This window comes from Perissodus microlepis, chromosome 1 (genome assembly GCF_051167445.1).
Source record: "Perissodus microlepis isolate ML-2025 ecotype Zambia chromosome 1, ASM5116744v1, whole genome shotgun sequence".
NCBI lineage: Eukaryota > Metazoa > Chordata > Actinopteri > Cichliformes > Cichlidae > Perissodus > Perissodus microlepis.
In genome coordinates this window covers 4,231,917-4,244,149 of record NC_140461.1, presented here as the reverse complement: position 1 = coordinate 4,244,149, position 12,233 = coordinate 4,231,917, and the positions used below count along the sequence as shown (strand labels likewise).

At 40.5% G+C, this 12,233-nt stretch overlaps 1 protein-coding gene across 2 annotated transcripts in view; it reads left to right on the top strand.

Moving 5' to 3' along the window:
- LOC146393169 (protein MTSS 2-like) overlaps window positions 1-12,233 on the top strand; it is a 79,446-nt gene that overhangs the window by 42,477 nt on the left and 24,736 nt on the right. For both annotated transcript variants that reach the window (XM_084927277.1, XM_084927283.1), the window contains exons 4-6: window positions 9,749-9,833; window positions 10,659-10,750; window positions 12,158-12,232. In XM_084927277.1, the coding sequence (XP_084783403.1) occupies window positions 9,749-9,833; window positions 10,659-10,750; window positions 12,158-12,232 (252 nt within the window). The remainder of the gene's footprint in view (window positions 1-9,748; window positions 9,834-10,658; window positions 10,751-12,157; window position 12,233) is intronic.

Here is a 12,233-nt window from a genome sequence, read left to right as displayed (position 1 = left end):
GAGCCTTTACACCGTTACCACCAGTGTTCTTCTCACTCAGGATCTTTCCAAACCACGGCCTCTTGTGGTTTATTGCTTAAGTATAATGTTTCATGCTGTAATGCATTCCTTCAGCATGCTGTATTGGAGATTTGCGGCACAGGATTTACACTGGAACATAATGTAGATGCTGTTGTCTCAGAGGTGGTTTGTTTTGGCCAGGGCTGTCTAGTTGTCTGGAAAGCACAATCTCTGTCTTGGTTTCATGGTGAGAGGAGAATCTAGGCCTCATGAATAATTCTGCTTTATCAGCCGGTGCTACTACTGCAGACTCTCTCCCCATCTTCCTCTCTTTAATCTGTCTCCATCTATCTTTGTCTCCTCCTTCCTTTCTGCCTTTGAGTCTATCTCTTTCACCTCTCCCTCTTATTGTTGCTGTGTCACTGAAGAGATGCTGCTGTCAGGGGAACAGATGGGCGGGTGCTGCAGACGTCTGTAACCCTGGCAACCACAGCCTCACCTGCTCTAGCATTAACCCTCCCTCTGTGTTTTGCCACCTGAGACACAAACGCATCGTCATCCTGCACATTCCTTTTCGTCTGTATATCACCTATTGCATTGCTTTTTTATTGTCTTTCTTCTTCAGTCCTTGTTGTCATTTTTATGTGTTTATGTGTTTCATCTTTATGTGTGGCTGACCCTTTGAGCTAAGTCAGGGTTACTGACAGTGTCTTCAGATGTGCAATCTGCTAATGGACTGTGGCCTTTAGTGGATTTACAGCATAACTAACAACACTTGGCCGGGTTAAATTTAACAGAGTATAAGTGTGTCAGCTTTCCTCGCTTTACACGTCTTATTATGTCTTTTTATTCCCTTATCATTAAGGGAATAAAAAGTTAGGAAATAATTATAAAAACTGCAATTATCTCTAATCAAATACAACCTTTCTCTCAGGTTACATTATGTGAAATGTGAACTAAATGGTTTTTTTTTTTCATTCTGACTGGTTTTCATTTGTACAACCTAGCTAAGGTTAAGGGATTGCGTATAGTTTATGAGAGTCCCTAAAAGTTTCAGTGATGCAGTTGCCTTTTTAAGTGTTTTCAAACCAAACGGCTCACATAATAGATGATGTATTAGTGAATGGGAGCAGCAGGCAGGTGTTTGTTTTGGATGTGGGCTGCTTGTGACTAAATGTGGAGGAGTCGTTCTTCATTAAAGTACCAGAAGCAGCTAAAAGGTCTTTAGCTGCTTGCGTAATATTTGACAGTCTGCGGTCTCTTAACAGCAGAGCCAGAAAACAAAGTCTGCAATGTTGAAACATATTATCATATTGCAGGTATGCATGGCATAATTACTGGTGTCAGCTGGTGCGTTTCTGAAACTGCTGGACTAGACTCAGATAAAAATGAAATGTTTGGTCCAAATGTGTCCCACATCTGCAGGTTTCTTGTGGGCAACATTTGGTCTTTACTGATGGTACTGACTCAGAGTGAGTCTGGCTGCCTCAGCCCAGTGACAGGTCTACCATATATGGGCTGGTGTGTCTTGGGCCACATCTGGCCAGCACACCAGTTACCAAACCTATAACTGAGCCTTTATTCCCAAAAGCAGCCCAGATTAGGCTCAACTTTATCTGCTATCTGGAAGCCAGATAATAGAGACAACAAGCTGTGTATTATGTTACACAGCATGTCCAGCCTTGAAGTAAATGGCCTTAAACTGGAGAAGTCAGCTCACGGTCCTATCAGGCCAGGCCAGAAATTGTAAAGCTGCAGTGGCCTCAGACTCACAAAAACCAAAAACAAGAAAGCGTGAGCTGATGAGCTATTAAGGAACTTTGATGGTATGCTCAGAATATGATATGGCATTGACAATTCATGGGTCTAACATGCCTTTTGTTCACTGTGTAATGGCGCCAGAGACTTTTTCTTCCCACATCTTTGACCCCTTCATACCAATCAGTCAATGCTGGAATGTGCTGAAATTTACTGCTGACCACCTGCATCCATTTTTGTTTACCATTTAATATTCATTTAATTCTAGTTAGTTATAGCTTGCTATGTGGAACATTTTAAAAATCAAACAGCTGTAACAGGTTTCATAAAGCATGAGTTTATTAAACTAAAGTGATCTCTGTCATCAGACCTTTATCCCGTAGCACAGCGTTGAGACATGTTGGAGTAGAACCTCTATGCATCTGATAAATGTGCAGAAGTGATCAAGTCAAAATTTAACCAATGTTTTCAACATGTTTTGCAGTCCTTGGAATGAAGAAAATAGATTGTTTGGTGAGCAAAGACTTGACCTGTATTAGTGACAGCGAGCTCATGGAGTGTTCAAGATATCAGCGCTGGTGTGGAAGTCAAGAACTCTCAGTGAGGCTGTAGTCAGGGTGGAGATGTCACCATAATATGAAGAAGTATTTTGCTTAGCAGTTGTATTTTTCCATCCATTAAATCTGCGCCATACTCAGCCCAAGAAACACAGTGTTGATGAGAACAGAGTACGACGTACTGATAGCATTAAGAAAAGTTTAAATACCAAATACTAATCATAACTCATGTTTTTATTTTTCTTTGCAAGTTTGTGTGTCACCAGCTGTTTTTAGGTGAACACGACACTAAATAAAACAATAATGTGCGTGTGTAAGCTGTGACTTAGAGTGGCAACTTTTAGTAATGACCAGTGAGATAATTATAGTCGTTCTAAGTCATTAAACTAATTGGACCTGAAACACAAGCAATTGAAGCAGATACCAGTGGGAGCAAAAGATACCAGTGACTGACATGTGGCAGGATATTAATTTAAGAGTAATTATGCAACCATAACCTCAGCTCACTAAGAACTAATTGTGAGTAATGAACAACTAATAAACCATTTGCTTCATATATAGTTGTGTCTCTGTGTGTATGCATCTGTGTGTCTTTATGTGTGCGTTTCCATTTGACTGTGAAGAATCCAAACACAGTTGTCATTTTTTCCTTTTGTCTTGTCACCTAATATGAAACTGAAAAAAGGCCTACACCCAGTGCATACACACATAACATGAAAGATGTGCATACGCCTGCTGGATGCATTTATCCAAGTAAAACAGATACATAGCAATCACTACCATTCACTTTATTACAGTTGTAGGTTTGCTTGCATTGCACAGCAAATGAAAACCCAGAGGCTGATGAATCCCTCTGCAAAAGTACAGATAATAGTTGCCATGGAGATGCACTGGTGGGAAGGCCTGAGATGCCCTAGGCAAAGAACCAGAGAAAAGGGAAGCAGAGAGAGAGAGATGCTATCATTACAGAGCAGAAGAAGTGATTTTCCTGGGAAGGAAACAGTGTACAGCAGCATGTACAGTGTGTGTGTGTGTGTGTGTGTGTGTGTGTGTGTGTGTGTGTGTGTGTGTGTGTGTGTGTGTGCACGTGCAAGTGAATTAGTTGCAATTACTCCAAGATGGGGCTTAGTGGCCAAGAGGAAGAGTGTGTTTCTACAGTGGGGAGGTTGGTGGTTTCAGTTCCCATCTCTGCCAGACTGGAAGTGTCCTTCCACCTGCCTTTTGTGTGAATACAATAAAGTGTTGTATGACTTGTGCGTGGATGGCTAAATGACACATACAGTTCAAAGCTTTCTGAATGATCAAGAAGACTAGAAAGCACCCTATAACTGCCAGTACATTTACCATCTTATGCAATGAATGGAGTTAGAAAATATACCCACACTTTGAAAGAAAGTACCTCATTGTACCTGCAGAGGTAAAACGGCTTATAAGTAATAATGTTATACTTTTAAAGTGTTTGCATTTTATAAAGACTTTTCTTTAACGTTTCTGGAAAATTTTATGTGTTTATAGTGGTAAGCATTGATATATTTCTATAGTTTCATTATTTATTTGTTGCTATAGTCTTTATCAAGCCTTGCTGAATTTCTTTTTCTTCCAGTTGATATAAATCTAGAATGACAGTATTATTGTCAAAAAATATGTTTGACATAGCTACCTTGGGCCCACTAAGGGGGTAATACTGTAGCTACAGGCATATTAACCCTTTAAACCCTAACCTAATTTACCCTTTAAACCAGGGGTGGGCAACTCCAGGCCTCAAGGGCCGGTGTCCTGCAGGTTTTAGATGTATCCTTCATCTAACACAGCTGATTTAAATGGCTAAATTACCTCCTGAACATGTCTTGAAGTTCTCCAGAGGCCTGGTAATGAACTAATCATTTGATTCAGGTGTGTTGACCCAGGGTGAGATGGGTGAGAGAGGCCTGGAGTTGCCCACCCTTGCTATAAATGCTAACCATCACCAGTGACGGGTTAAGGTTATTTGATTGTGAAAATAAACTCTTAAATTTGAAAACTAAAACAGTTGTGATACAATTTCTGTTGCACTCTGTACAGACACATTCCTTAACAAAACAGGGGTAACCCTAATAACGAGTTAATGTAATAACGATGTTTGTGCTGGTGTGTCGCTTCCCGTTCCCACCGCTTTGAGCGCTTTTCCGGTGTTCACAGTGATGTTACTGTGTGCCAGTGAGTGACTGCAGTCTGTGTGTCTGTTTGGTATTCCCACTCTGTTCTCCTGTCTCTCTCTCTTGCAGTGCAGTTCAGACATTCGCTTCCGTAGCAGCAGACAGTTTGACCTTAGCAACAGGCCAAGAGCTGTGCTGTCATGGAAACCGTAGCAACCCTGTCAGTTAAGTCAGTTGCTAGGTGATAAAGATCAGTTACTTTGCCATTTACAAGGGAGGCGCTCACTTTGCCTCAAGTGTGAATACATATCATCAGCTCCATTCAAGGTTTTAAGCACAAAAATATAGGAGTTATATAAAGAACATTAATTGTCATTCAACACTCATTTACATTATACACACATACATACATATATATATATATATATATATATATATATAGATAGATAGATAGATAGATAGATAGATAGATATTGTTAATCATTACTTTTTGTAATGATTAACAATCAGGTGGCAGGATATCACCGCTCTCTATAAATAGTTAGCTGTATATGAATAAACTAAATCTGTATGCAAAGAGCAATATTTTGCTCCTGGGAGCAATCGTGTATGAACAGGGTTTGGTTGCATTCAGGGAAAATGCTTTGCACTGAGATAAAAGAGAGAAGCTTGTCCAAATGCAATCTTGAAACTATTACTTTTTTATCTGCATTTGTAACTGAACAGGAAGTCTGGCCCCATTTATCATTTGGTTACTCTGAAACCCGGAACCCCAGAGGCTATATCAGCAGACCAGTCAGTTCTTTAGTTTGACTGGTTACTGTACTAACAAAGCAAATGTAAGTAACCTGTTTGCTGTGGATAGTAATAAAATAATAAAATAACAGGTTTCTAATTTTTAATTGTATAAAAGTTAAATTATTTTTAGATCTGAGAAAGTACAAGGTTACCATTCATTAGCCTCTCTCTGTGGGCTTCTCCAGTTCTTCTGACCTCAGGGTAATTCTTTCAAAGTCGCAAGTCTCTTACTTCCAATTAATCACATATAAATACTTATAAGGAACCTCTTCATGTCACATTTAGGAAGTACTCATCCTAGGTCTGGATACCTCGTACTGCATTCAAGCATGACTGCTGATTTGAAATGATTTTTTTCATTTATTTTTCCATTTTTATTGTCATTTTGTGGCTTAATTAGTGAAGCAGTGACACACTGTCCCCACAGATTTGTGAATTCCTTAACAGAAACATAATTACAGAGGCATCCGTGGTTGAGGAAGCACTTGGGTGCTGATAGTCATCACTTGCATACTGCATGCTTACATGCATACTGAGCCTGAGTCCAAATGAACCAAGTGGGCAATGGCACAGCTCTCTTAACATTGCCCTGGCTAGTTTTTCCTCCTAATCAGTCAAGTTTGTTTGACACTAGCAAACAAACTTAACTTTGGGGGTCACACAAACTTGGTTAGTGTATGGAATGGAAAGCCCACCCTTAAACTTACTAAGTGAACATCTTTTTTGCAGCATGTAGGGTCAGTGTTGTAAAGGGGCATATTTTAACCTACTGCATGATTTTTTTCCTCAATATAGTACTTTTAGTACAATATTTAGTTTTATAGTACTTTCCTAAATAAAATAAGTTTTGGTTACTGACCCTACCCAGCAAGTAAAAAAGAGAACAAAAAAGTGAGTTTAAACAAATCTCCTCAGCGAGCAAAAACTCCTAAACAGACTCCCGGCGCACACACACACACACAGTCTCTTGGCTGACAAACATGTGACTTTCACCTTATCCCTCCAAATTCCAAAAGTGGATTTGTTACTCTTTTATCCTTTTTTTATCCCTCTGTACAGTATATTCACAGAGCACTTTGCAGCCAGGAAGCATATCAAAAGCAGGAAAGGGAGAGTGACTGAAGGGAACATGAAGGAAAACAAGTAAGGTCGCATGTCCCAGGAGGCGGTCCCACCCCGCTGCAGGACAGACATACAGAAAGTGGGTGGAGTGGGGGGGGGGGGGGGGGGGGGGGGTTATTTCTGAAAACTGGTGCACTCCAATTATGTGAAAATAACAAACATAAAAAAACTGTAATTCTGAAAAATATATTCTTAGGCTGTAAAGTAAAAACTATTTTCATGGGCTGTGGCTTCTTCCTTAAAACTTTTGTTCTCGTTCACATATTATTAAAAGCAGACTATAGATACACTATTATTATTATTATTTATTTATTTATTTATTTATTTATTTTGCTTTTTGCCTTTAATGATCACAGCTGAACAGACCTACAGTGTGTGTACAATTATGTAATCCTCGTTCACATACAGCAATCCATAAACGGTGAAGCAAATCAAAAGATGAGTATGTTCAAAATGCACAGTGTGGTTTGAGTCTTGTTAGTTCCTCTTTTGGTTCAAGTTAACATGGTGATTTGGCTTCGAAGAAAACGAAAACTGACTTGGATGTGGACAGACACAGTAGCTGGATTCCAGATGTGAGTAGTTACAGTTTTTTGTCTAGTTGTTGATCTCCTATGGAGTCTGAGAGGCCTGGTAATAACAGACAAACAGGAAGAGCACCATCATAAATGTAGAGATCAAACACACACACACACACACTTGGCTGTAACTCCAGTCCCATGGTTCTCACTCCAGCAGTGAGCTCATTAAAATGTGCAAAGCGACCCTTTTCGTCTTCATTCCCTCTCATCTCTCCTCCACCTCGTCCTCTCTCATTTCTTTCCCAAATCATCATTTTTCCTTCGACACCAACTATCACACACCGACACTCTTCATTAGTTTCACTTGAGATCCATTCACTGATCTGGGGTAAGATCACATTCTCGGCAGGCACAGTTCAAACTACTCCTTCAGTTGTATAACTGTTCAACGTGCACATTGTACACTTTTATATTCTTAGTATGTGTGTATGTGTCTATGAATGTGTGTGTGTTTGGGGGTGGGTGTTGCTGCTTTAATGAATGGTTGCCGGGTAGAACAGGAGGCGTGAGGGAGGAATTTGCTAATTATGAATGGCGCACTTCTCTGTGGTTGTGAACAACACAGTGTGTGTGTGTGTGTGTGTGTGTGTGTGTGTGTGTGTGTGTGTGTGTGTGTGTGTGAGAGAGAGAGAGAGAGAGAGAGAGAGAGAGAGGGAGAGAGTCTGTGTGTGGTTTGGCGTTTGTGAGTATGTGGTTGTGTGGTAGGCACAAGGCATATACTCAGATGTATGCCTGATACATCTGAGTATATGCCTTGCGGTTGTTTTAATCAAGGGGTTGCGGATTTGAATCTGCTGACTATCTGGTGAGGAAATTAAATGAACAATACTAATTACCACTGTACTGCTCATGAGCAAGGCATTAGATTGATCAGACGAGAATAGCACCAAATCATTCTGTTTCATATTAGAACAGAAGGGAACCCACATAACACTGATTGTGTGAAATCAAATGTAGTAGATAATGCAGATTTAACTGACTGCAAAGGAGGTCTCCACACTCCCTGGTAATTATGGGGTACTCTAGACTAGTTTGTGTGTCAAAGGTTTAAAGCTGCTGAGGCCACTGTGGTGGAAGTGGTGACGTGGATGTCTGCCTTTGAGCAGGAAACAGCAGGAATTTTATTCCTTATTATACATAAAATATACATTTCACTTTTTAAAAACTCTAACCCAACTTCCTAAAGCTTAACTACCTCATCATCACCCTAAGCTGTTTTCACACATGAACTTCACAGGATATCAGGAGATTAGGTTGGAGACTGTCCAAAGTTCACATTTCTCACATCTAGGAAGCAACAGGAGAGAGTTCATTTAAGTGTACCAGAAGCACTCAGATTTAGATGAGACAGCTGCCTGGATGGAGTGTGCGGGAGGCAGGACACATGACTTACTCACTGCAAATTCAGTGGACCATCAGTCTGACAAACCATAAACTATTGACTGAGCCAGCTAAACTCTGGGGCATCTAGTGAAACCAGTTTTCACTTCGGGCCACTCATCACTGCATTCAGAGTGCAGTCAGTTTTTTTAAAAGCTCTTCACAGTTTATCTGCATGCAGCTTAAGTCTGTTCAAATATGATCAAACTGACTCCAGAAAGCTTGCTGTACCAACGTTTTTGAGTCTTGCTAACAAATTCTGCACTGCATAAGAGCACGTCGGCTTTGAGAGACTGCTGCTGAATGTTCAGTTCAACTCTGTTAGACATATCCTGACATGCAGTTCCTTTAGGTAAGGTCTAGAAAAGTTCAGGGCTGTTAAATAACTAATATTTAACAATATTAACTAATATATATTTAACTAATGAGTAATTTCAATCATTTTGTCATGTGGAGTGTGCATAGGTGAGCACCCAAATGCAGGACACAGACAGGCAGAGTGCAAAACAAGAATATTTCTACAATTACAAAATTATGTGTTTTATGTGGTGAAATTAAAGCTAAGTGGAAGTAAAGTTCCAGTAAACGTGTGCATTGGTTGAAAATGTCCTTTTTATTTGGAAATTATAATTCCAGTTTTGGATGAAAATGTTAAAAAGAACATATTAGATTAATGCCCTTCCTCCTGCTGTACTCCCCCTGCACATTACTTTGTAAGCCAGCCTAAGCCCATATGATAAACAGGAGGAAATCCCATTTGGTTGCTGTTTAATCTGAATTTTCTGCTATATACATTTCACTGGCAGTAGAGATTATGGTCTCTCTAGGTAAGGTATACTATATAAGCCTGACTTCTGTTTAAAAGTCTTTAAATGCGTAGCATGAGAATAAAGCTTTAATCACTTTTCTTGTGCAGGCTTTCCACCTGTAGCGCAGCGGCAACAGATCTGAGCACCTTGTTTGGAAGTTAGCAGTCTCTGCCATCACTTAAATTGACTTAAGCTCTGAGGTCAACTTTTTCCACATGGATCTACTGCCTTAAAATAGACTGCTGTTTACAGCTGCAGGTTAGCTACTCACGAAACTGGGTCCCTGCGCAGGACACACACACTCACAAGACACTGCTTTATTTGGATGAAGCCGGGGTGTGCGCGTAGTGTCTACACGAGGCAGATCGGTGTCTTGTATAAACACTGGCTGGAGGTAAAATAATACAAAGTCTGTGTAGCTGTTCGTGTGTTTGAAAGATGCAGCGCTTTTAACTGCATTACATTACACAGCACACAGCGAGCTGTAACGTAAATATTGATCACAGCTTTGTGATCTGTGTTTTTGTGGAACAGAAAAAAGAGGTCTTTGTGGTAAATTTACTAGGAGATTTTATGCTTCACAATAAGATCCTGGTTTGTTTTTCCAGGGGCAACCAGAGATATCGGATCAGCTCTGACCAGGATGTGCATGAGGCATCGCAGCATTGAGGCCAAACTTCGTCAGTTCACCAAGTAAGAAATGATCCTTCAAACTCCCTTATTTCAAGTAGGAATTTGTTCCCTTCTGTAACTTTTTCCTCTGATCCTAAACTGCAGCCCATCAGGATCTTTCAGAAGTCAGAAAATGCTCAACTATGTGTGTATTTCCAAGTAAAGCTGACTTTGTTTTATGATGGGGAACATGTTTGGTGAGGTTTTCTTGACAGCAATATGGACTCCATTAGGAACATTGGTCTGTCTAGCCATATTGAAGTGGCTGTAAATAAATATACTTATGGCACACAATGCAAACCGCTCTGGAAACCTCACCAAGAGTCTGCTTTCAACCATTGTTTGCCTTTATCTTCATTTTTTCTACTTTCTAATGACTTTTCCACAGCAAAAGCTATTACGCCGATGATGATGGTAATGGCGATAATGATCTATGACTGTGGTAATGACGGGGTTTTTGATGACTGATTTATCTTCAAGCTCTTGTGTGGCTTTGCATAAAAGATGTACACATGTCGTAATAGTCATGCATTTATCTTAATATTTGAGCATGTGTATCACATGTGTATGCATGTGTGGACATGTTGTGGGAAAATGTCCAGTTACTAAAATTATGAAGTAGAACAATAGGTGGAGGTGATGTATACAATAACATGTTTTCAGAAATATGTTTTGTACTTTTTGCACTGTTCTGTGGAGATCTGAATATTGCAGGTTTACATTAAACCAGTCATTTGTCACAATGTCACACTTAGAAACTATTTAATGAATCCCTGCTCACTGTCTCTGATACTGCCAGTGCATCTGACCTGCATTCAAATATCTACTTCTTTGTCTCTCCCACAGTGCTTTGATGGAGAGTCTTATCACTCCTCTTCAGGACAAGATTGAGGACTGGAAGAAGACAGCCAACCAGCTGGATAAGGATCACGCCAAAGGTACACAGACATCCCAGATTTGCTTATTCATTCAACTTCAACATCACTAAATTCTAACCCCATATCCTCACCGCTGAAGTAGCTTTAAGTGTACTGCTTATGTACGGCTCTAACAGAAGGGCAAATGTTTGATCAGCTGGGCTGCACCATTGCTGTGCTAGCACAGGCTAGCAGTGAACAGAAAAAGCAAACTCTGCACACCATTTTAAAATGAGGTTTCAGCAGCGCTGCATGTGGCGTGTATGCCTACCTTGATCACATTGCAGCTTCTTAGAGCTACGCTCCTCTTTACCTGCTCATCGTCACTCCATGTAAGCTTGTACCCCAGCAGCTGGAAAAGTAATACCTGCAGATATCCTAACTGTCAAACAGCCAAAGAATCATGTCTGAAAATGCCAAGAAAGTATTCTCATCAAGTTATCTGTTCCATTATCTGTCCCACTGCCAGGGTGTCAGATAGTTGACCTAAACTTTGAGGGAAAGCTTGTTTTGGGGCTTCTGACGTAGCCGGGACACTTCCTGCTCTGTGCACTGGTCATTCTTTACAAATGCTTTAAAAAAGACAAAGCCAGTGTTGTTAGGATATCATTGTAAATGGCCTGTATTTATATAGCGCTTTTTCTAGTCCCTAAGGACCCCAAAGCGCTTTACATATCCAGTCATCCACCCATTCACACACACACTGGTGATGGCAGCTACATTGTAGCCACAGCCACCCTGGGGCGCACTGACAGAGGCGAGGCTGCCGGACACTGGCGCCACCGGGCCCTCTGACCACCACCAGTAGGCAATGGGTGACGTGTCTTGCCCAAAGACACAACGACCGAGACTGTCGAAGCCGGGACTCGAACCGGCAACCTTCCGATTACAAGGCGAACTCCCAACTCTTGAGCCACGATCGCCCCTGTTGCCCACAAGACAACATGTATTTGGCACAAATACATGTTGTCTTTTCCTCATTCCATAAACCATACTACTCAGACTATAATCAGACTGAAACCTGACACCATGAAAATTTGTCCCAAACCAAACTGTATGTTCATATGCAGGAGTCTGTCTACAGACTTTATTTTGGTACTTGACAGAACTAGCCTTTGTCAATATAAACAGGATATTTACCTATTAATATGTGTTTCCGCAGTAAACAGGTAATCTTACTTAAACATTTGCTTCCACATCCTTCGGTTCTAAAACTATACCTTTGTATACAACAATGTCTAAACAGGAGCGGGTACATCTGAAACCGAATATAATAATCAGTGTTTCGCTGACCTCTTGGTGGTTTCGGTTCCTGAAAGTTAATATTGTTTCTATTCGAGTTATTATTGGAAATGCAAGACAGTATGAGTTTGCTCAGCAGCTTTTGCATTCGTTTTTCTAAAACATCTCTCTTTATTCTCTGTCAAGAGTACAAGAGGTCACGTCATGAGATCAAGAAGAAGTCATCTGACACCATGAAACTGCAGAAGAAGGCTCGTAAAGG